The sequence below is a fragment of the Lontra canadensis genome, unplaced genomic scaffold (genome assembly GCF_010015895.1).
Source record: "Lontra canadensis isolate GAN:19392208 unplaced genomic scaffold, GSC_riverotter_1.0 scaffold30, whole genome shotgun sequence".
NCBI lineage: Eukaryota > Metazoa > Chordata > Mammalia > Carnivora > Mustelidae > Lontra > Lontra canadensis.
In genome coordinates this window covers 20,960,599-20,985,802 of record NW_022631024.1, presented here as the reverse complement: position 1 = coordinate 20,985,802, position 25,204 = coordinate 20,960,599, and the positions used below count along the sequence as shown (strand labels likewise).

Genomic DNA, 25,204 nt, shown 5'->3' with positions numbered 1-25,204 from the left:
ACCCAGAGCATCCCACCCATGTCTTCCACCCTCGCAGGCGGCCCAGGCCAGCCTCCTCCTTCTCTCCCCACCCCCTGTGCTGGCTGCCGGCTCTGCAGCAGTGAGTGAGCCCCACATGGAAGGGAAGTCCAGTGCTTCTGCCTCTGCTGCCCATCGGGGAACCAGCAGAGCATCCACGGCCCACATGCACATGAGGCAGAAGAGGGAGCCACCCACCTCGTTCTTTTCCAGGCTGCATTCAGACATCACCTTGTCCCCCTGCTCCTGAAAGGTGATGATGATCAAGGCCACGAAGATGTTGACGAAGAAGAAGGGGAAGACCACGAAGTAGACCACATAGAAGATGGACAGCTCCATGCGGTATCCAGGGCTGGGGCCCTGCTCCTCATAGGTGGCATCCACGGAGTGTTTCAGGACCCTGCACCAAGGGCAAACACCAAGTGTCAGGGGGACCCGAGGAACAGAGCCATGGGAAAGTCAAGACCTGTATGACAGGTGAGGCCTCCATACCGGAGCCCAGGGACAGCAAGAGGAAGGGGGTGCTCAACACTGTGGGCCCTAGCCCGCTCCCTAGGACTGCAGTCTCCTGAGGCAGACGACCTTCCCAATGGGCTTGTACTCGGGGCTGGTGGACAGCCATCAAGGGGCGGTCTCCGGGGCCCAGAGGTCCTAACCCCAGGACAGGTGGAGGTCCAGGAATTCTGCCCTGCCCTGCTGACTCCTGGCTCACACCTGCTCATGCCCAGCTCACCAGTTCATGCCCAGCTTCACCTGCCTTTAGAAAGCCCTGGGCTCCAGACACAGCACTGATCCCACCTTCTGAGTGGTGGTCCTCCCAGCCCCAAAGGGAGTCCCCTGTCATCCAGTCTGGCACAGAACACATACATCCCTCTGCCCACCCTTAACTGGGGCCAGAAGGGCAGGACAGGGAGATACGGAGTAGCCCATCCTCCCTCTGGCCTTCAACCATTCAGAAACGATTTTCAGGAGATCGCTGTGCTGTGCACCTTGTCTGGATCTCCTGCTCCTCCCACTCCTGGAGAGCAGAGCTGTGTCTGCCCCGGGAGGGGCAAACGGGGCATTTGCCGGGTGACTAAAACATGCCTGGACGCAGGGTGGGGACTCCCTGCCCGAGCTGCCCCTCTGCTCTCCCTGCTCTGCCACATGGAGCCAGTGAGCACTCACATGGGCCACCCTTCTCCCGTGGACACCGTGAACAGCGTCAGCAGAGCCCAGAGCACGTTGTCATAGTGAAAGTCGTATTTCTTCCACTGCCGCGGCTGGGCCTCCACCTCCTCCTTCTCGTAGTCCAGATACTGGCCCCTGGTGACGAAGACACACACGAGGTCAGAGCATAAAGACAGAGGATCCAAGTACACACGTTTGTCTACAGCCAGCTGATTTCTGGAAGGGCTGCCCGTCCAACGGAGGAAGAGCAGTCTTCTTCACAGAGAGCGCTGGGCAGCAGGGGCCGCTCGCAGAAGAAGGAAGCTGGACCCCACCTCCCTCCAGGTACAAGAGCAACGCAAAATGGACTGGAGACGTGCAGGTGAGAGCTAACACTAGAAAGCTGTGAGACGATGACACTGGGGGCCCGGAATGAGGGGAACGACTGTTAGACGGACGCCAACCCCAGAAGGAGGTAAAGCAGACGCCGTCAAAATGGAAAGCTTTGTGCTCCAGAGCCTCGTTGACACGGAATGGGACCAAATACTGGAAAATTGTTTCTCTGGTAAGAGTTGGATCTAGAGTATATAAAGAACAATCATAATCAATTACAAAAAAAAAAAAAGTGCCCCAATTAAAAAGATGGATGAGATATCTGAATCGGCATTTCTCCAAAGAAGGTATACCAACGTGCCATCAGCACACGGAAGACGTTCAACATCAGGAGTCATCCAGGAAATGCAAAAGAAAACCACAGTGAGATGCCACTTTATACCCAGGAGGAGAGCGATAATTAGTTTTTAAAAGGGAAAATAACAAGAACTGGCAAGGATGTGGAGAAATGAGGACTCTCCCCCACTGCTGCTGGGAATACAGACCAGGTCAGCCACGCTGGAGGAGCCCGATCCCCACGGACCCATCAAGTCCAGGGCAACGGGTCCACTCCAGAGAGATGAAAACATCCGTCCACACAAACACTTCACGGCAGCATCAGTTACACCAGCCAAAGGACGGAAACCACCCAGATGCCCGTCGACAGAGGACCAGGTAGACACGCTGGGCCACACCCGCAGCATGGAATAAAATCCAACCATAAACGGGAACAACGTTCGGACACACGTTACAGTGAGGGTGACCTCAAAAATGAAAGAAGTTAGACAAAAAAGACCACGTCGTTATGATTTCCTTTAGACGAACAAGGAAATCTGTAAAGACAAAAAAAAAGATTCACGGTTGCTGAGGGCTAGAGATGGAGAGCTGGTGGGTAATAAAGGACATGGGAGTTTTTGTGTTATTTTTAACTTATGAACATGTTCTACAATGGACTGTGGTGATGGTTGCCCATATCTGTAAGTGCATTAAAAAATCACTGAACTGTGTACTTTCAGGGGATGAATCATAGGAATCATACCTTAATAAAAACAAAGCGTATCACGGAATGGGGGAGAGGATGGGTCTTTGCAAATAAAGGTCTTTGGTGTCAAGCCAGCTGGGTATCCACCCACAGAAATCCGTCTGTATCCACACTCACCCAACACACCGACATCAACCCCAGAGAGATCCCAGATCCAAATGGGAAAGGCAAAAATAAAACTTGTAGAGGAAAACGTAAGAGGACTTCTCCCTGACCTTCAGGTAGATTTTCTGAACAGGACACAAAGACCATTAGATACAACAGAGATAAAGTGGACTATACTACAATCACAACTTTGTTTTCGGAAAAGACACGTTTTAAAAAGTTGAAACACCCCACAAAGGAGAAAAAGACAACCATAACCATAGATCTGACAAAGGATGGTGATCTAGGACCTTACAAAATTCCTACGAATCAGTTAGAAAGAGAGAGACAGCCCATACAGGACAAAAGGTGAAGCCACGCCCAGACCCTTCCTGGAGCACTGAGCAGTCCATCACCTGGGGAGGACCCAGCATCACTGGCTACCACACGAATCACACCACAGAGAAGGGCCACCAGCCCCACGTCAGAGAGGCTGAAGAGCACAAGACAGAAAGCCCGAGTGTGCCCCAGACGAGTCAGGAAGGCCTCCGACTGGAAACATCCCCCGTGCCCAGCAGGCACAGAGCGGCAGGCACGTGGTGACACGCTCGCACCAGAGAACACTGCGTGAACAGAGGCGACAGGGACCATCGCCTGCGGGGGGGAGAAGGAGCCGTCCCTGCTGCCTTGCTCAGCACCCACCCCAGTCCCTACCTCCCCTTCCCCTAGTTCCCCGAACCGAGCGCCCCTCTCCTGTTTCCTGTGGGGTGAGCCCAGGTCCAGAGAGGGCAGCCCCCTGATCCGAGAGCCTGGCCTGGAGCCCTCCGGCCACCGCAGCGGCCCCCGTGTGCTCCCTGATGTCCAAGGGCAGGAAGACCATGTCGCAGAGTGGCCGGACCCTGACTCTGCTGAGGAAGACGAGCCGGAAGTCCCCCATGCTGCCTTGGGGCAGAGGCACAGCTCTCAGTCGGCCCCCGAAGCCCCTCCCTAGCCCCGCCCAGCCTTGGCTCACCTGCAATCCCTCTCCAGCCCCTTGGACTCATCGGTGCAGTAGAAAAACTTGCCCTTGAAGAGCTGCACGGCGATGACGGCGAAGATGAACATGAACAGCATGTAGACGACCAGGATGTTGAGGACGTTCTTCAGCGAGTTCACCACACAGTCGAACACGGCCTGCAGGCGCGGGGGCCGGGCTCAGAGGCTCGGGGTCTCATCCGGACCCACAGAAGGACCCGCCACCCATCCCCCGACACAGCTGTTGCGTCTCCCGGGACTTGGGGGGGCAGGAGGCGTGAGACGGGGCCACACGGGCAGACGGCCCAGACGCTGGCGGGACACTCACGGGACAGGCCACCTGCATGAGGCCAGCCTAGAGCCCAAGTCAACCAGCGTCGGGAGGAGCCCACACGGCAGGAACGGGGTCGGGGTGGGGAGACGGCCAGCCCTCTGCTCCCGCGTCCGGGCCTGCCGGGGCGGGGGGTGGAACACCGTGCCCCTGCCCATCAGTTTGAGCCAGCACGGGGCGGAAAAGCCGCAGGGCTGTGGCCAGCTCCGACACGGGAACTTGAAGCGTGTTCTGGTGTAGCCCAGAGGTGACTGCCGTCTGTTAGCACCACCGCCAAGGCTTCTTCTCAGGATCTTCCCTGCCTGGAAGCTCAGCTGGCCCTGGACTGCCTGGCGGACCCTGAGCTGGTCCCTGTCCCTCAGAGCTGAGGGGACCCCCGGCAGCCCGGGCTGTGCAAAGAAGCAGGTGCACGATCATCTCCTGAGATGCCGCCTGGCACACTCCAACACCAGCGGCTGTCTCAGCACCTGCAGCCGCGGCCCTCTTGCCCAGGGGCCATGACACCTCTGAGCTGCCCGCCAGGTCTGAGTCCCCACCTGAGGCTGCCTTCAAGCCACCCCCAGCCCCCTCCCCCAAGCACACTGCCTTCTGTGATCCCCACGCTGCTTCAGGTCTGCGAGGCCTGCCTCTGCGTGCTGTGCAGGAGACGTCACTACACCATCTGGTGGATTTAACCGAGTGGGAAGTTTCGCAAGCACTCCTCACAGTGAGGGCCACGCTCAGTACATATCGTATTTTAGCACAACTCCAAGGGCTTGGGTTCACACTCTTTCCTTTCTCCAGGACGTCAGCCACGCCATCCTTGGGGCCCAGCCCAGGAACCACTTCTCAGGAACACCCGCCCTCCCTGCGTCTCCCTCAGGACCCTCTACCTCTCTCGACAGCCCCTTCTTCCTTTTTTTAAATTTAAGTGATTTAATTTAGTTAGAGAGAGAGAGAGGAAGGGCAGAGGGAAAGAAAGAATCCCGAGCAGACACCCCCCCCGAGCACGAAGACTGACTCAGGACTCGATCCCACAACTGTGAGATCATGACCTGAGCTGAAATCAGGAGCTGGACCCTGAACCACCCAGGCGGCCCGCAGCAGACCCTCCCCTTCCCTGTACAACAGCTGCTGGTGCTGCTGGGTCAAGGGAGAGGAGCCTTCCAGAACACTCCCGAGAGGAAGCTCTCCTCTAGGGACACGGAGCTGAGGGAGCCGGACCCACTTACGCAACATGGGATCTCCCTGAGCTCCACGCATCCCATCCCACGAGGGGGCCTGCAGCCAGACAGGGTGAGTTCTGTGGATACACGCACACCATGCGGCACACACCCACACGGCACACACAGGTGCACTCACACACGCGGCACACACCCACACAGCACACAAGGCAGTCACACGTGCACACCCGCATGCACAGACACACACACACGCACATACACGGCACACATACATGCACGCACAGCCCTACACGCACGTGACAGCCCTGCATACTGCCCAAGCCCAGGTCCAGGCTCTCACCTTGAGCTTGGGCAGCCGTTTGATGGTCTTGAGGGGCCGCAGGACGCGCAAGACTCTCAGGGACTTGATGGTGTTGATGTCTTTCCCTTTGGATCCTCTAGAAGGGAGAAGCCACACATGCGGACAGCAGGACGCACACCCGCGCTGCTCTCACGAAGCTGCCGGGAGGCGCTCCCCTGCGAATTCAGTCGTAGGCCCCAGGGAGGACAGCCTAGGAACAGGCAGGCCTCTGCCTGGCCAGCCCCACGGGCCACCGCACCCCTCCTGCGGGAGCACGAGCCAGGCCTCGTCTGAGCAGACCAAGGCCAGGCCCAGGGCAGCAGCACCTGGTATACGGGGAAAGCCGGGCTTCTGGGTGGAAAGAACCCATTCTCACAGACCACATCTGCCATCTCCATGCCAGGGGTCCCCCAACGCCCACCCAAACCGGCTTCATCCGGCCACCATGTTGACACCAACCATGGGGCTAAAGAGAAGAGAAGGGAGCTGGCCCCGGGACTGCAGACCTGGCTCAGAAGCCTACAAGCCATTAGGGCAAGAGCCTTCCGGAAGGGCTGGTCTCTCTTGCTTTTCAGTCCGGGTAGAGGGAGGTGAGGGGAATGTGACTGGGTCTCCCTGCCTGTCCTCACTCAGCTGCTCCCACACTCCTCCAGATGATGGAGAACTGCCCGGGAGGGAGAGGAGGAGAAGGAATACAGGCGAGCAGGAAGCGGAGGCGTGAAGGAGGGAGGCAAACGCTAGAGAGTACCGGGCAGCGGAAGGGACGGCGCCACGCAAGGGTAGACAAAAGAAGAAAGAAAGAAAGACCAAAGGAAAGAGAAAAACAGAGAGGAAGGGAAGGAGGAGGAAAGAGCCCACAGAGAGACCAAGAGAGCAGCAGACAAGAAAACCCAGTGTGGGGGAGTAAGACAGAGAGTCAGGAAAAGAAAATTCCAGGTACCCGACGCAAGCCTGGAGATCCAGGACCAGTAGGCCCAGATCGGGGCCACACCCAAAGGAAGCTGGGGCAGCCCCAGCTGGCTCCCTCAAGCTGCCAGGGGCCCAGCTGTTGTCAGACTCTGGGTGCAGCCTTCTCGCCAACCCAAAGCCAGGGCAGAGAGCGGGGGTGGGGGGTGATCCCCTGAGCGAACTTCTTGCTGCCTTAAGGAGGCAATTCTTAGAAGCAAGGCCACAATCCCCCCTCAGCAGTGGCTGAGGACTCAGGACTGGGGGTCCTAGTCCACCCTGCTCAGAGGTCACCTACCTCCAAGTTCCCAAGGAGCCTGTGCATGGGGAGAGGGGGCAGGGCCTCCAGTGGTCTTCTCTGGGCTCTTGCTAAGCTCTAGGGAAAGGCAGCCATGAGGCTCAGGTGGGGCCAGTGGGTTAAGGAGAGCTGGGGAGCCCTAGTCCCTTATATCTGCCCCAAGACCCAGCCAGGGCCTACATCCCCAAGCCAGGTCAAACTCCCTCTGAAGCCGCCAACCTCCAGACACTGCATCAGGTGTTCCCGTCACCCCAGCATTCCGGACACCCGCCCCCAGGCCAGGTTCCTCCAGAGGCCCTGCAGACCAGTCCCAAGAGAATAGGGGCAGGGTGGGCCGGCAGACCCCTGGCAGATACAGAAGGGAGGGTCACTGCTTTCCTCTCCTGGGAGAGGGCTCTCTGCAGGGACAGGCCTCAAGGTGGTCCGTGTTCTGTGTGTCCAGAGGCCTCACTTCTCGCTTGCTAGCTCAGAGCTCTCTCTCACTCTGAGCCCGCCCGGCTGGACTGTACCCCTTCCCTGTCTTACTCCTAAGCCCCTCGCTGACACTTTATATACAAAGAAACCCGGTTATGACCCCCACAGTAGATGCTGTGCATTGCCGGGAGGCAGTCGTGGGGAACAGAGAGAAGAAAGCAAGCCCCACTGCCGGAGAAGACACATGAGAAGTTTCGTCAGGACGGCCAACATCCTGGCAGTCATGGGGACAGCAGCTCCCACCCAGGCCCTCACTGCCCTCAGGGCCCACATTCCCGGCCTCCAACACTCACTTGGGGTGCCCTGCTCACCAAGGGCTGGCCTTGCCCCAGCCCCAGCCCCAGCCCCAGCCCCCAGCCCAGTCCCCAGAGGTGAGGCAGCGACCCATGGCCTGGGGACATGGCTCCCGGTAGCATGCACTCTGGACAGTGGAGGGTGAGCAGAGGTGAGATATGGCAGTGAACCGGCCCAGAAGGGCCACACTGTGCTATGATGTGAGGCAGAGGGAAGGCATTACCCCACGAAGCTCCTACCGAGAGTCCAGCAACAAAGAGACAAAGAGAAGAGAGTCAGTGAGGAGGCGCCGCCATCCCCGAGTGCTCAGAGAAGATGCAGATATCGTCCCTCGGGTCTTCCTGATCTCTGGGTCTCCCCTGTAGCTCCACCCCAGCCCCCACACATGCCCCACACCCACCACCATGCAGGGTCTGAGGGAGTCGATCCAGGCCCAGCCACAAGGGAGCTGAGTGTTGCCCACTAGGGAGTCAGAGAAACCGGGGGTCTAACAATGCTGGGGGAAGGTGCCCACCAGCGGCCGCCAGCTCCAGCTTTCCAGGTGGCACAGCCGAGGTCAGGGCAGGTGAGTGGTTCTCAAAGACCTAAGAGGCAAGCACCAGGGGAACCGGAGGCCTGCCCACCCAGTGTCAGAACCACAGGCCGTGGCAGGGACAGGTAACCATGAGAAGCTTTCAACCCCACACAGCCCAGTCCCAGGTAGACAGGAGAGGAGCTGCACACAGCCCATGGAGGCCAGTGGGGGCCCCCTTCTGCCTGAACTGCACACCCACCATAGCCCTGGGATGGCAGCCCAGCCAGACCCAGGGCAGATATGGTACTTACGAGAAGGCAAATGCCACCAGGGCCCCACTGACCACGATGAAGTCCAGAATATTCCACAGGTCCCGGAAGTAGGCCCCAGGGTGCAGCAGAAGTCCCAAATCAATCATCTGCAGGGGAGAAACACATATTAGGCGCTGAATATTTCAGAAAGCAAAGCAGGGCCAGGCCCCAGACTCATGGGGTTGGGGGGAAGGATGCCACACCGGTCATGTCTTCTAAGGGCCTCAGCAGGGCCTCTGAACCTCAACACCATTGATCCAAATATCCCTACATGGTCACGGCTGGCTGAGATCTTGCCTGGGCTCCCCACCCCCTGGTGACACCCTCCCCTTGCCGGGCTGGAGTCACCCCCCACCCCAGGAAGCCCACACCCTGCCCAGGCCCGCAGGGGTCAGCTCTCTGCCGCAGGAGCAAGAGCTGGTGGGGTTCGCAAGGACCTGGCTCTGCCAGTCCCACAGCTGCAACTTCTGGCCAGCACCCCCATGTCTCCAAGCACCAGCTTCCATGTCTATAAAACGGGACAACAAAGAATGTGCCTCCCCCATGAGTCTGCAGGAGGAAGAGACGAAGCGGAGCTCACGCACAGACAGACAGACACATGCACCAGTCACCAAGCCGCGGGCACAACCTAAGCGGCCCTGTGGGCAAAGACTGCACACATGCGTGCACACACACGCACAGCCACTTGTCAGACGCAGAGGAAGGAGCAAAGCCCATCAGGACTCAAGGCGCAGAACTGAGCGCGGTGAAGAGCTGTGTCCGTCACCTCACAGGATGCACAAATGCTCTGAGCACACGTCCTCGGCACCCACTCAGCCCTCCCTCCTCCCAGCCTGACGTCACGAGACCGGCCCAAGGGGAACACGTTCCCGGGAGCCTGGAGGCCTGGCTGGCGAGTGGCAGAGCCAGGAGTGGCCCCCGGGGGCTCCCCCAGAGTGGGTGTGCATCTGGTGAATTGGCCTCTGCCCCCCGCCACACCCATGAGCAGGCCCACGTGCACGGGTTCTCTCACGAGCACACACCCAGGGCACAGCCAGCACACGACCCGTGAGCAGCCCCAGCCCAGCCGGCCCATCATGAGAGAAGACAAGCGAAGCCCTGGGCCACCAGGGAGCCACTCATCTCACCTTTATCACCATCTCAAAGGTGAAGACGCCTGTGAAGATGTAGTCCATGTACTTGAGAGCCTAGAACCACAGGAGGGCCTGTCAAAGGCCGGCCCCGACTGTCACCCCCGTGCCCCCAGAACAAGCAGACGGGACCCGGCCCAGCCCCCTCCAGCCCGAGGGCCGCGCTCACATTGTTCCTGGGGGAGTCCGTCCGCACTGGGTCCTCAGCGGCCAGGGCGATGCTGCTCAGGGCAATGACCACAAGGATGACCATCTCAAAGTAGCGCATGGTCACGATGGAGTGGCAGAAGCGGCGAAGCCTGCAGGCAGAGCACGGACCCCAAGGCCCCGATGAGTGGGACCGATCCCTCCCCAGGCCACACACCCAGCCTCTTCCTGCGCGCCGCGCCACCCCAGACCCGGGTTCTGCTATGTCCCCGCAGGTGGCAGACAGTGGCCAGGCACCTCCTGGTGCCTCCGAGTCCTGAGGGGCATCCTGGGAAGAGGGCCAGGAAGGCTGCGGGAACCCACAGCAGAGCCGGCACACGAGGGATGAGGGCTCGAAGACTCCCCCGCACAGTCCCCTGTTGTGTGTGGACGGCCGCACCCTCCACAGATTTACAGAGATTTACAGAGGTGGTGGGGGCGGTGCTCTGCTCAGAGAGGACAAGGCTGGACCCCAGCCTCCTGTGCACAGCGGGCCTCTCTGGAGAGTGCAGGACCATTTTCTAGGTCCGTGCTGGCCCGTGCTCATCCCCCCAGGGCTGCGGGGTCCCCCCCAGGGCTGTGGGGTCGCCTGCCTCCGTGCAGCACCACGGGCATTACTGACCACGACTCTGCTCTGTTAGGCACATGCTGGACCCTGGGGCCTGGTGCTGCACAGGAGTGTGGCCAGACACCAACGGGAGACTCTGAGATGCTGACAAAGCCTACGACATGGCAGCAGGCAGTGACCAGGAGCTCTGGAAAGACCCCTCGGTGGGGAGGAAGGGGGGCAGCGAAGCCAGTCCCAGGGGACAGGGAGGAGCAGCCACAGAACCAGTGCCCGGGGGAGGCAGGGACAGACCCGTGTCTCACCTCTGCAGCCCGGCCCCCTCTCTCACCACCACTTCCTATTCTTAGGGCCATAGGTCTGCAGGGACCTTCCACCTCCCAGCCACACCCACCCACTCTCTCCCTGCCTTGAAGGAGCTCCTGTGCTCCCCTCTTCACAGTGACCACTGCCATACTCTGGCCTCCCCACCAAGCAGAGCCTCTGGTGACCTCCTGCCACGCCATCCTCTGTGCACACACACCTCTCCTCCCTTCTCCGGGACACTCTGTCTCTGCCTCTTCCATCCTGCGTCTCAGGACTGAATATCCCCCTCAGCTCTCCCCCACGCACATGCCCGGAGTCCACCCGGCTCCCAATCCCCAGCAGAGACATGACGCGGACTGTCCCTGCTTTCACAGGCCCCACCCGGCCTGCCCCCAGCTCAGGGCGGGGGAGGGGGGGCAGCCAGCATGCAGAAACTCTGGGGGTCATCCCTGACCTCTCCTTCCCTCTCCCCATATAATTTATCAAGTTCCACAGATTCTCTCCAAAATGTCTTCCCAAGCGTTTCACCCCCAAACTCCCCACACGACCTCCATCATCTCCTCCTGAAGACCTGGCCTGCCCGCGGAGCTCTGTGCAGGGCTCTGTGGAAGCCCAGGCTGGCCCTGTCCCCACCGACCCCCCATCGCCTGCCACCACCCATTCCTCCGGCACACGTCTGTGCTCGCAGGCAGGACCGTGCTCCCTAGCAGAGCCCAGTGAGCTTCCAGGACATGGGTGCCGAGGGAAAGCACAAGACAGGGAGGGAGGGTGGGTGGTGGAGGCTGGGCAGAGAGAAGGCATGTGTGGAGGGGTGGGGCTGGAGGGCACAGCCAGACTCTATCAAACCCTCTGCCCTCAGGACCCCTGCTGCCTCGCACCTTTGCTCTATCGCCTCTGCCGGGGACGGTCTCCCTGCCCTTCCTCACCCACCTCACCTCCTACTGACACCCAACCTGACCTTCCCACCCTAACATCAGTTCCCTCCACAGCTCTGGGCTGCCTCCTAGTACCTCCCACCCTGTGAGGTCTTAGGTGCCCTCTGATTCGTCTGGTTTGCTGTCTGTCTCTCCTACCTACACAGAAGCTTGTCAAGGACGGGGTCCTTGTCCATTCTGCTCATTCCCCTGTTCTCCCAGCACCTAACCTGCCTTAGGTAAGTACTGGGTGACCTACGGCACCAGTGGGACTGATGAGGGGATGAGAAATGCTGGCGACTTCATGATAAACAAAGCGGAGAAACACAGGCGGACAAGTGAGTGGACATCCTGGACAAACGCAGGCGTGCATGCACAGTGGGCACAACAGAAGGTGGACACACGAGGGACATAAATGGGACACGTGCGTGGCAATGAGCAGTCCCAGCAGCGGGGATGGCAGCTCTGCGGCTGACCGGGTTCAAGCCCCAGCCCTACCACTGGGGCTCACTCCTGTGCATCTGTGGACGGGCCTGGGCCCTTCCTGTGGCTCTCCGTCCTCATCTGTGGGGTGACTGCAGATTGCTGGGGTGATCAGGACTCTAGTACATGTAAAGTGCATGGAATCCACGCACACCAGGCCACGTCCAGCACACGCTGCTACCGTGCATGTGGACCACGGACACGGGACAGGCACGCGGCATGGGCACACAGGAGACTCACAGGTTGGTGGGGCTTAAACAGAACATGGAGCTGTACGGCACGATGGGTCGGGGGCCACTCCGCACCACACCGTCAGCCTCCGCCTCCTTCTTCCCCTCGGCTTGGCTTTCCAGGTCCACGTTACCACCTACAAGGACACAGGGCCACCCAGTTAGAGACGTGGTGCCTGCAAAGCTGGCATCACATGGCCTCACCCGCACAGCAGACAGGTTCCAGCCCCAACCCCACTGGCCTCCAGGGACCCAGCCAGGGAACAGCGTGTGCCTAAGACCCCACTTCACAGGAGACTCCCTCCAACATCGGCTGAGGACGGAGCCAGCACCGGGTGCCCTTCTTCCCCTCCCCCTGCATGAGGGTCAGGGTGGGAGCAGCACCGAGCCCTGGGCCCCTAGCTGTGGGCACCTCTGCCCCCAGTAGAGACCACTGGTCTAGATGTTCTATGAACACCAAAGTCCCCCTCGGCACCTAAGACCAGGGCCATCAGGCTCTGCTCACTGGGTTCAGGGCTCAGTGCCTCCTGAAGAAAAGGCGGCACGTGTCTGTGTGGTGAGAAAACCCCGCAGGGTTCTCGGGCCAGCAGGACAGGGAGGAGCAGGGGCCTGCCCTGGACCACAGATACTCCTCTGAACCCAGGAGTCCAGGCGGACCCAGCCTGGGACCCTGGCAAAGGCCTACAGAGCCAGGACAGTGGCCCAGGGAGGACTTCAGCAGAGCCACATTTCACAGGGGCCCCCCGCTCGGCCCCTCACCGCTTGCTGCCCTGCCCCTCAGTTCCATCCTTTGCTTTCCCACCACTCAAACTACCCAGGGTTAAAATGCCCTGTTAAGTGGATTCTCTTAGGTAGATTCCTGCTCCTGTTAAGTGGATTCTGGTGTCTGTGCGTCGTGCTTTTTCTCCCACTGACTTTTCATTTCTCACTATCCCAAGGTGCATTTCTGTTCTTGTGGGTAACGGAGTTTCTGAGACCACAGGGGTGCCCTAAGACGGGGCAGTGACTTGGAGCCAAGGCCCAGGACTGGACCTCACATGGCGTCTCACGAGAAAAGGGATGTTAGAAGGCAGTGGAGAGGAGGGTACGGCCGCCAGTCCCAGGGAGGACGGCTGGGCCCGAGGAAAGGTCCTGGGCACGCGTGGAAGAGCTCAGGGCAGCAGCTCCCCGCTGATGTCATTACAGAATCTTCCAGAAAGCCATTTGGCAAAGAAGTCCTAAAGAATTCTACTCACTGATTTAATCTGTAACCTGCATTTGCAAAGGTGTTTGTTGTCAGTTCTTCTACAGTAACAAAAAACTATAAAATGCACAATCGCAGGAAAAAGACTAAGTATGCAATATTCACATGATTTGCCATACTACAGATATTTAAAATGCCTACAGATACTTTCAATGACAAAAGAAGCTTACGATATTGTAAGTTAAAAAAAAAAAGGTTGCATAGTTGTATATCCCGGATGACTCAACTCCAAAACAGTAATACATGTGGGGAGGGAAGCAACACCGAAACAGTACTAATTGTGCTGATCACTCAATAGTGGACAGGAATTTTAATTCTCTTCACAACATTTTTAACATTTAAAAAATTTATTTTCATGATGAGCATGCATTACTTTTAAATTAAGAAAAATGTATTATCTTAAAACCATAGCTTTTCTCTTCAGACTCCTCAATAACAATAAGGCTGGACCAATGTGGACGCAATGAAGAGTTCTGCTGCACAAGATAAGTGGGACAAAGATGCCAGAAACTGGATGGAAATACTCCTCCTGAAAGAGATTTACAGCAACAACAAATGTGATCAACTAAGTCAAAGCAGACCAAAAAAACAGGAGAGGATCAAAAGGGAACTGCAGCCGACTAAGTAAGTTCATTGTTAGAAGCAAGTCACTAAAAAATGACCAAGCAAACCAACGAACAAGACTTGACCATAACGAAAATTAAATCCTAAAACGGGACAGTCCACCCAGCAAAATGGCCAGCTGCAGAGCGGGGACGAGAGAACATTCACTAGCAACAGCCACATGCTGGACGTGGTCCAAGGGCTTCGTGCGTCCTCACAGCACTCACCGGCTCCCACTGTCATCGATGCGTTCTAGATTTGAGCTGAGACATCACTGTGTGGGGACATGATCTGCCAAGGCTGGGATGAGGGCCCTGAGCCCTGGGCTTGCAACAAGATGGGAGATCCAGGCGGGGTCACACTGACCTACTCTCCTCCAAGGGGCTAAATTGAGCCCAGGCCGGTGGTGCCTTGGGCCTCTGGGAAAGCAAAGGTCATGACAAAAGCATCCTTCATCTGGCCCCACAGACTGGGCAACCCAGCTCAACTTGAAGAGAATTTCAGCCCTCCAGACCTCCATGCTCTGGAAAGAATTTCTCTCCTATACATTCAGAAGGGCGCTAGCTGTACACCACCCTTGGGAGAACTGAAAAAGGAGTCAATCAATTCATTTTCTACAGGCCTTCATTATCTCACAAAAGTCCAGCCAAGAAATAGCAGAGTAAGGTCAGTCACATACGAACTCAAAATAAAAACCATCACCAAACAGACCAGGGAGCAAGGTCCCCAGGAATGAAAGACAGCAGAAATAAGTAATAGGTTACCCCCCCACCCCGGCTTCAGATGCAAGAGTTTAAAAAAAAGTTAGATGAAGAATATAAAGTATGTAAATATAAATATGTAAATAAATAAAAAACGAATCTTAAAGAAATGAGTGAACAATAAATGTCTATAAAATTAACCCAGCATTTCCATGACCTGTGCAGAGAAACTTAAAATGCACTCATCCTCCCACTGAAAACAACCAAAACACTGAACAAAACACATAATGTAACTGTCTTAAAGGCCCTGGGAACAAACCAGCTTGGACAGAAGCCAAGAAGCTACAATCCCCGGGAGAAGAGAAGCACAGAGGTGACCCCAAATTACCCCCAGCTTTCCCCCTAAGGCTATGTACCTACTTGCAGTGTGAGGGAACAGCCCAGTAGAAAGCGACACTCTTACAAGGAGAAAGAAACAAAGACTGGTGTTTGGGAATGATGAAGTATCTGGGAATGAGGGGCAAAATCCCAGAGTGGGATGTCAGGCAGACGAGACGTGAGTCCCAATCACTCCCCCCGCCCCGCACACTGCGGCTCGTGCGAGAGGAGGCCTGTCTCCACTAGAGACAAACGCCCTCCAGGAAGCTCATGTCAGGGACGACAGCAAGGCTGAAGGCTAGATGCTCTGTCAGTGCCGACAAAGGTAACTTCGCGGGCACGCGGCTCTACTGGGGCTGCTCCGGTTGGTGTCGGGTGCTCGTTACAGAGCTGCACGGTGTGGGATCCCTGCCCTTTACCCTGACTTTCCGACAAGGCCTATTCTCTCCAGTGCACGGCACTTTCAGGAATGCACATAGCATGTTGTAGCAGGAAGGTCTGCAGTTAAGAAAGACAGAAAATGGTATTTATCAAAAACACAAGAAATAATAAGCGTTGGGAGGGTGTGGAGAGAAAGGAGACCTCGAGCACTGCTGGTGGGAATGCAAACTGGTGCAGCCATGGTGGAAAACGGTCGGAGGCTCCTCAAAAAAAAAAACCGAAAAACAGAATTACCACATGATCAGTGATTCCACTACTGAGTACTTACCCAAAGAATAGGAAAACACTCCTCAGAAAGCTACAGGCTCTGCTGTGTTCATGGCAGCAGCATTTACAACAGCCAAGTGTGGAAGCAGCCCAAGGGTGCAGAGACAGGTGAGTGGATAAAGATGTGGGACACACACGACAGAACGTCGCTCGGTACTGAAAAGAATGAAATCTCGCCCCTGGCAACAATACAGACAGATCTGGGGAATATTAGGCTAAACGAGGTAAGTAAATGCAAGAAAGACAGATACCATATGACTTCACTCACATGTGGATTTAAGAAACAAAACATTTGAACAAATGAAAAAGAGACAAACAGGGCCGCCTGGGTGGCTCAGTGGGTTTTAAGCCTCTGCCTTCGGCTCAGGTCATTGTCTCAGGGTCCTGGGATCGAGCCCCGCATCGGGCTCTCTGCTCTGCGGGGAGCCTGCTTCCCCCTCTCTCTCTGCCTGCCTCTGCCTGCTTGTGATCTCTCTCTCGGTCAAATAAATAAATCTTTAAAAAATAAAAAATAAAAAGAGACAAACAAAAAAATGGGCACTTATATACAGAGTAAAAACCGGTGGCTGTCAAAGAGGAGGTAGTAGGGGAGACGCGTGAAATAGGGGAAGGAGCTCCAGAGTCCACTAACCATGATGAACACTGGGTGATAGAGAGAACTGCTGACTCGGGGTGTCCGGGGGCTCGGGCGGTGAAGCATCTGGGATCGAACCCCGGGTCAGGCTCCCTCCCTACTCGGCGGGGAGTCTGCTTCTCCCTCTGCCTCTGCTCTCCCCCACCCCCACCATGCTCTCTCTCTTTCCTCTCAGATAAATAAAAACAAAAAAAGAATTGCTGAGTCACTGTATTGTAAACCTGAAGCTAATATAACACTATTAATTATACTTCAATGAAAAAAGAATAAAAATGATATAAAGAAAGATCTAAGATGCAACATAAAAAGGAAAGCCAAGAAACGGATGGATCTAAAGAAACGTGATCTCTGTAAAGTCAAAACAATAATAACATCCACTTTTTAATATTAGGAAAAAGATAAAGCGTTGTCCCACAAAGGACGACCGTAACAAGGAAGCTGGGAGAAGCATGATTGCAGCTGCCACTCGGGTCCCAGCATCGCCCAAGGGAGCTTAGAGCGAACCCGACGACAGACTTGGTGACACACGCGCAGCCGCCATGACAGGGAACACTGAGAGAAAAGAAACCGAAACAGAGTTCGTAGCTTTTAAACTAGCAGAGGGGAAAATGTGATACATAAGCAAATAAGTGACCAATTTCTAGTATTCCTAAAAGGAGTGGAAAGAAGAAAAAAGCCCAGGAGAAATGGAACGAATGCCGCACTCTGAAGCGGATGAAGCAATAAAAAGGTCGAAAGAGACCAGCGAAGCGAGCCCGAGTGACCCCACACCGTCACACGCGCGGCCCGGCTCCGGCTCTGGCCACCGGCTGCGCACTTCAAACCCCCAGTTCTAGGCAGTGTCCCCGAAACACGCCCAAAATGTAAGGCCACATACAGGTCGCAAGCCAAAAGCTGGAAAATAGATACACCTGCCAAATGTTCGAAAGAAAAAAGGTCAGTTCTATTTTCGCATCAGAAAAACAGACTTTAAGAAAAAATCACTGGAGTGACAGTAGGGCAGCAGTGGTAGCTCAGACCTTGTGAGACGTAAGGGTTCACACACATAGAAAATCCCCCAAATACAGAAAGCGACATATATCCTAATAGAAGTTTTGGGATTTTTAATGAAGAAATAAAACAAAAAGCCCCACAAAAGAGATTCAGATTCACAGAGCTATTGTTGTAGAAACATACATAACAACGCTCGGTCACCTGTCAGACTGTTTTCTACAATGAGCTGCATGTTCCAAACTATTCCTAAGAACAGACAAGTCTAAAAAAAGAAAGATTTCGGGGTGACTGGGGGGCTCAGTGGGTTAAAGCCTCTGCCTTCGGCTCAGGTCATGATCCCAGGGTCCTGGGATCAAGCCCCGCATAATAGGGTTCTCTTCTCAGTTGGGAGCCTGCTTCCTCCTCTCTCTCTGCCTGTGTCTCTGCCTGCTTGTGATCTCTGTCTGTCCAATAAATAAGTAAAGTCTTAAGAAAAAAAGAAAGAAAGATTTCAATGCACCTCACTCAATTACCAATGGGTCAGTCATTGATATGGCAAAATATTAGTGAATATACAGAATATTTAGCAATAAAGACTTGATTTAGCAAATACAAAAAGGCCAGTGACTAACTGAACATAATAAAAAAAAATTAAAAAAATTTTAAGGCCAGTGTTCCCCAAATTAGAGAAAACATATTCCTCTTTTCCTTTTTTTTAAAGATTTATTTATTTATTTATTTATTTATTTGAGAGGGAGAGAGAGCGGGAGAAAGCATGAGTGAGAAGGGCAAAGTGAGGGGAGAAAGACTTACAAGCAGACCCCACACCAAACGATCCCACAGCCCCGAGATCACGACCTGAGCTGAAATGATGAGTTGGGTGCTTAACTGACTCGCACCACTCAGGTGCCCCAGAACATTCCTCTTAAGCACAGGGGGGAACACTTACAAAAGCTGACCGCGTGCCAAGCCGTAAAGCAATTACAAGTATATCTCAAAGGAAACCATCATACGGGTCATGTTCTTTAACCCCCAGTGCAATTAAGTTAGAAATTAAGGCAGTAATCAGGAACAAAAAGATCAATTAAGATTTAAATTTTATAACTGGAAATTGAAAAACAGACTTTAACGAGTTCATTGGTCAAAAATTATGTATTTATAGGCAGTATAACTGTGTCTACATAAAAAACAAAATAATCTACAGAGAAATTATTTGGCTAACAAGAAATTTTGCTTGGCAACTATGTGGCTAGAAACAAAGCCAACATACTTAAAAAATACAATGTTTTAAACAATATAATTTAAAAAACAGAATAAGCAAAAATCAAAGACAAAAAAAGGAATTTTAGGGCAGTGAAACTACTCTGCATGATACTATAAAGGTAGCTATATGTCCTCATATATTTGTCTAAACCCTTAAACCATAAAACACCAAGACTGAACTCCAGTATCAACTATTAACTTCGGGTGTAGGCTCATTGACTGTAACAAATGCACCACTTTTAGTGGGGGGGGGGTTGCTGATAGGAAGGGAGGTTGTACATGTGCAAGGGCAGTGAATATATAGCAAATCTACACTTTCTGCTGAATTTTACTGTGAACCCAAAACAAAAAGATAAACTGCTTCGTATAAGGGAAAAGAGATATAAATACAAAATCAAAGAAGTAAAATAAAAATCCTATAATCTTTCATTTGAATGACAAATGGCAAAAGAATACATGATATATTCTTCTCTTTAAAAAAGAAAAATGTACAACATCCATTCATGGAAAAAAGAAACCTCAACAAAGTAGGTTTTAGAAGGAACATACCTCAACATAATAAAGGCCTTATATGAAAAACCCAAATCTAACATCATATGCAATGGTGAAAAGCTGAGAGCTGTTCCCCTAAGATGAGGAACAAGACAGGACGTTCACTCTCACCACAGTTATTCAACATAGTACGGTAGGTTCTAGTCACAGCAATCAGACAAGAAAAGGAAATAAAAGGTATCCAAATTGGTCAAGAAGAAATCAAATTTTCACTATTTGCAGATGACATGATACCCTAAAGAGGAAACCCCAAAGACTCTACCAAAAAACTGTAAGTGACAAAAACATGAAATGAACCGATAAATGAACTCAGTAACGTTGCAGGATACAAAATCCATATACAGAAATCTGTTCCGCTTCTATACACTAATAATGAAATGTCAGAAGGAAAGATTTAGAAACTAATCTCACTTACAATTGCACCAAAAATAATAAAATAAACTTAACCAAAGAGGGGGAAGACCTATACTCCAAAAACTACAAAACACTGACGAAAGGAATCAAAGATGACACAAATAAATGGAGAGACATTCCAGGCTCATGGATTAGAAGAACAAAAATTGTTAAAATGTCCATATTACCCAAAGCAATCTACAGATTTAATGCAAACTTCATCAAAATACGAATAGCATTTTTCACAGAATTACAACAAATAATCCTAAAATTTGTATAGAACTGAAAAATTCCTGAATAGACAAAACAACCTTGAAAAAGAAGGACAAAACTGGAGGTATTACATTCCCAGATTTCAAGATACACTACAAAGCTGTAGTAATCAAAATAGTATGTACCGACACAAAAATAGGCAGATTAAAAGAACAAAACAGAAAACCCAAAAATAAACCCAGGTTTATAGGGTTAATCTATGACAAAGGAGGCAAGACTATGCAAAGGAAAAAAAGGCTTTTCAATAAATGGTGTTTGGTGTGGGGGGTGTCGCCTGGAGGGCTCAGTCGGTGAAGCATCTGCCTTCACCGCAGGCCATGATCCAGGGTCCTGGGCTCGAGCCCCATGTCAGGCTCCCTGCTTCTCCTTCTCCCTCTACTCGTCCCCCTGCTCGCTCTCTCTCCTGCTCTCTCTCAAAAAATATAAATAAAATCTTTTCTAAAAAATGGTATTGGGGAAATCAGACAGCTACATGCAAAAGAATGAAACTGGACCATTGTCTTACACCACACACAAAAATAAACTCAAAATGGGTTAAAGACCTAAGTGTGAGGTCTGAAACCATAAGAACCCTGGAGGAGAGAACAGAGGGTAATTTCTCTGCCATCAGCAGTAGCAACATCTCTCTAGATATGTCTCCTGAGGCAAGGGAAACAAAGGCAATATTAAACTATGGGGACTACCTCACAATAAAAAGCTTCTGAGCAGCAAAGGAAACATTCAACAACCACAAAAAAGAACAACCTACTGAATGGGAGAAGGTATTTGCAAAGGACATATCAGATAAAGGGTCAATATCCAAAATCTATAAGGAATTTACACAAGTCAACACCAAGAAACCCCAAATAATCCAATTCAAAATAGGTGGAAGACATGAATGTTTCCCAAAGGCGGCATCGAGATGAGAAGATGCTCAGTGTCCCTCATCATCAGGGAAACGGAAATCAAAACCACAAGGAGATACACCTCGCACCTGTCAGAATGGCTGGAATCAGCAGTCACAGCAAGCGCTGCGCAGGGTTCAGAGAGAAAGGGACACGCGCACGCTGGCACTAGCGCCTGAAAGCAAACTGGCGCAGCCACTGTGGAAAGGGGATGGAGGTTAATCAAGAAGATGGGGCGCCTGGGGGGCTCAGTGGGTTAAGCCTCTGCCTTCAGCTCGGGTCACGATTCCAGGGTCCTGGGATCGAGCCCCGCGTCGGGCTCTCTGCTTAGCGGGGAGCCTGCCTCTCTGCCTACTTGCGATCTCTGTCTGTCCAATAAATAAAATCTTTAAAAAAAAAAAAAAAAAAAGCACAGGGGAAGAAATGAGCAGTTTCAAAGCGAAGATTACAAAATGTGGATAATTGCTTAAGGATGGGTGACAGAATATGCGGATTCATTATACTTGTGTCTCTACTGTCAATGCTCTGATTTTCCACAATAAAAAAGTTTTCCTTTAAGCAGCCTGGAGAGAAGCAGGGCCCCACAGAAGAGCAATTCAGGCGGACGGCTGTGTTCTCCATAAGAACAGCAGGGGCGAAAAGACCGTGGAATGGTGGCACCGTAGACAGAAAATCACTAACAAACTAGAATTCCACACAAAACAAAACTACTTTGGGGGCGCCTGGGTGGCTCAGTGGGTTAAGCCTCTGCGTTTGGCTCAGGTCATGATCTCAGGGTCCTGGGATCGAGCCCCGCATCGGGCTCTCTGCTCAGCGGGGAGCCTGCTTCCCCCTCCCCCTCTGCCTGCCTCTCTGCCTGCTTGTGATCTGTCTCTCTCTCTCTCTCTGTCAAATAAATAAATAATCTTAAAAAACCCTACTTTTTACTAACAATGGTTAAAATAAAGATTTTTCAAGCAAACCGAGAGAATTTACCACCATCAAACCTCACAAAAAGAAATAAATCCAAAAGTGTTCTTCAAATACAAGGGGAGGAAAAGCCAAATGGATGATCTAAAATACAAGAATTGATGAAATATTAGAAGAGATAATGATATTGATGGCAAAAAAAATTAGGAAACTTCTGCCATGTGGAAATTCAAAACAACATTTATAAATAAGTCATGGGTCATGAGAAATCATAATGAAACCTGGAAAAAGATTTAGAAGTATGAAAACTATGGTGTTTCAAAACTCATAAGACACAACTAAAACCCTTCTTAGAGCAAAGGTTAAAAGCGTGAACACACCAGCAACGTGGAGGAGCTTACATGCCAGGAGCTGCGTGTCCCACTAGTAACTGGGAAAAAGAACATTATGATGTAAATAGAGAAAGTGGAAGAAAAAATAATAAATAAAAACAGAAAACAAAGATACAGTGGAGAAGATCAAGAAAGCCGAAAATTGAGTCTATTTAACTAGACAAAGATGTAGGAGAAAAGGGGGTTACCAAGGGAAGGAAAGAGGGAAGGAAATCAGAAATGTCACAGTGATCACAACTACAAATCCAGGAGAAACTAAAAAGATAAGAGGGTGTCCCACAGATGATGGCAGTCACTGATACTCACACAGCCAGCAAGGAAAGCTAGTAAAATCACCCACAGTCCAACACTACAGCACCCGGAAAATGAGTATCAGCCTGAACTTACATGTCAGTGAGAAAGTGAACGCTGAAGCCTGCACAAGCAGGCATTGAGCAGGGATTGCGTGGAGGAGGGAGAGGACAGCAGGATCTAGGTGGTGGTGGGACACCGTGTTTGTCCTCGGAAGAGGGGGCCCCACCCTAAGCAGAGGGATACTGAGATCGGAGCCCTGCCACCGCCAAGTACACAGGCCTGACACCAGCAACCTCAGGAAGACACTGCTTCTGGAGGCAAAAGACACACTTGGAAGGGAGCAGCCCACGTCAGCGGCTTTGTGATGAAGGAAAAGAGAAGCTAGAGCTAGCCAGCGCCCCCAGCAAGAAATGAACACAGAGGCCGCAGTTCACTGGGTTGACAGAAGAGGGTGCTTTCGAACCAGAGAGCAGGGAAGCTACCGGAGCCCCTGCCTCTTCCCCACACAATCTCATGTAATCACTGGTCTCCGGAAATTCAACACGCTTCCTCATCCTCAGAAAATGGAACCCAACCGCCCCACAAAGCTTCTAGCAAAAGAAAACAGAAAGTAAGGATAAAATGTTTCAGCTAATAAAAAATGCTTTACAAAAAAAAAAACACCGCAAAGCAGAGGAAAAGCGAACTACAACACAACTTTCCAGCACGGATCAAATACAATTAAACCAGCAATTGCTAATGAGAAAAACCACCACAAATAAGTTTAAAAGCTTGAAATAAGAATATATGGAAAACCAGGAGAAGAGAGATGAGAGCTGACCAAACTTAGAAGAGAAACTGAAAAAGAAATCAACTGAGAAATGAAGTAAAAGAGAAAGACAAGACTGCCTCAGAAACCACAAGGAGTCCAAGGGAAAACAGACATGACTGAAATCATCGCAAGATGAAAAGAAGACAGGGGGAAATGAGCCAGGATTTTTGATAAAAGTGCCAAAGACATTCTATGGGAAAAAAGGATAACCTGTACAACAAGTGGCAACAGAACAAATGCATATCCGTGTGGGGAGGAGGAAGGGAATAAAAAAAATCCTCTACCCTCACCTCATGCCATATATAAAAATTAACTCAAGACTTGAGCTCTTGGAAAGATGCATCCCACTAAGCACAACAAAAACCCCTAGGCACCATATAAGGCCAACGTAAGATTCTGAAAGGTGGAGAGAAGCCAGATCAGTTAGGGACCTTGGGGCCTGAGGAACAACACGGCAGAAAGTTTTTCTTCTCTGGGTTTTCTTCTATGCCTCATCTAAGTTTGGTGCAGGAGAAGCCAGCAACCCAGAAATCTCAGCAGGCACAGATTTTTAAAAGCTCCCCAAAAAGCCAGCTCTCCCTAACAATAGGACCAGGAAAGATGCAGCCTATAAAGACAGGAAACTTACGGACAATAAACACTCTACTATAGTCAAACACCCCAGAAAAAACTGTAGCTCCATCTTGGCTCATATGAGCAGAGGCCAAGTCGGAAGTGCAGACTTCTATCCTCACTAGCCTGTAATGAGGTACCCCTAGCCCCTCCCGGGCTAGAATCAGAGAGCCAAGTAGAGAGCAGAGACTTTCATCCTGACCCTGCAGGAACAAGACCCCCCCAATCCATGTGAGATCAGTGAAGATCACATGGGCAGCCTGAACTGCAATTTCTACCCAAAAATAATGAGGCATCCCTCCCTTTTACTTGCCAGAGTGAATCATAGTAGACAGCCATGGACTTAACCACCACCCAGAGGTAATGAGATCTACCCTCACTGTGTCAGCAGAGGTCATGTGGGGAGCACTGCCAAGGCACTCCCACCTCTCTTAGGGTGGTATCAGTGGAGGCCCAGCAAGAGCAAGGAGCCTGCTTCCACCGGGTGTGGGGGTCAGTGAGAGTCGAATGAGAAACCTGTGCTTTCACTTCCGTCGGTCAGTAATGAAGCAGCTCACCCACCCTGCCCCTGCTGGAGGGGAATCGTGGTAGGTCAGCTAAAACAGAAGACTTAAGTAAAACTCAGAGGTTCATAATATATATTTGTAAGATTTATTAATTTATTTATTTGACAGAGAGAGAGAATTCACAAGTAGGCAGAGAGGCAGGCAGAGAAAAAGAGGGGAAGCAGGCTCCCTGCCGAGCAGAGAGCCCGACGCAGGACTCGATCCCAGGACCCTGAGACCATGGCCTGAGCCGAAGGCAGAGGCTTAACCCACTGAGCCACCCAGGTGCCCCGTTTTATAATATAATATTAAAATATCTAGGGTTCAATTTAAAAATCACTTGTCACCAAGAACCAGGAAAATGCTAATTTGAATGAGAAAAGACAATCAATAGACACCAAGACGATACAGATGTTAGAATTATTTGAAAATAATTTCAAAGCACCATCCTAAAAATACTTCAGCAGACAATTAAAAACACACTGGAAACAAATGGAAAAAAACTCAGCAAAGAAATAGAAAATCGTTAGCAAAGAAATAGGAGAGATAAAGAATTAAATATAAATTTTAGAACTGAAAAAATACAATAACAAATGAAAAAAATCAATAAATGGGCTCAGCAGCAGAATGGAAGGCACAGAGGAAAGAATCATTGAGCTGGAAGACAGAACATTAGAAATCACCCAATCAGAACAACAGAGAGATAACAGACTGAAAAAGTGAACAGAGCTTCAGGGACCTCTGGGACTAGGACAAAAGATCTATCATTCATGCTACAGAGTCCTGGAAAGAAAAGAGAAAGAGGGAGGAGCTGAAGATGTATTCAAAGACAGAATGGATGAAAAAATTTCCAAATTTGGCAAAAAGACACAAA

General features: G+C 51.8%; 1 protein-coding gene across 1 annotated transcript in view; it reads right to left on the bottom strand.

Moving 5' to 3' along the window:
• Positions 1-25,204, bottom strand: part of CACNA1B (calcium voltage-gated channel subunit alpha1 B) — a 143,807-nt gene that overhangs the window by 46,874 nt on the left and 71,729 nt on the right. Inside the window, exons 20-28 of the mRNA XM_032865594.1 lie at positions 12,174-12,300; positions 9,649-9,778; positions 9,477-9,536; positions 8,350-8,456; positions 7,748-7,759; positions 5,514-5,610; positions 3,678-3,838; positions 1,186-1,323; positions 217-418 (exon numbers count right to left, since the gene is read on the bottom strand). Coding sequence (XP_032721485.1) covers positions 217-418; positions 1,186-1,323; positions 3,678-3,838; positions 5,514-5,610; positions 7,748-7,759; positions 8,350-8,456; positions 9,477-9,536; positions 9,649-9,778; positions 12,174-12,300 — 1,034 coding nt within the window. The remainder of the gene's footprint in view (positions 1-216; positions 419-1,185; positions 1,324-3,677; positions 3,839-5,513; positions 5,611-7,747; positions 7,760-8,349; positions 8,457-9,476; positions 9,537-9,648; positions 9,779-12,173; positions 12,301-25,204) is intronic.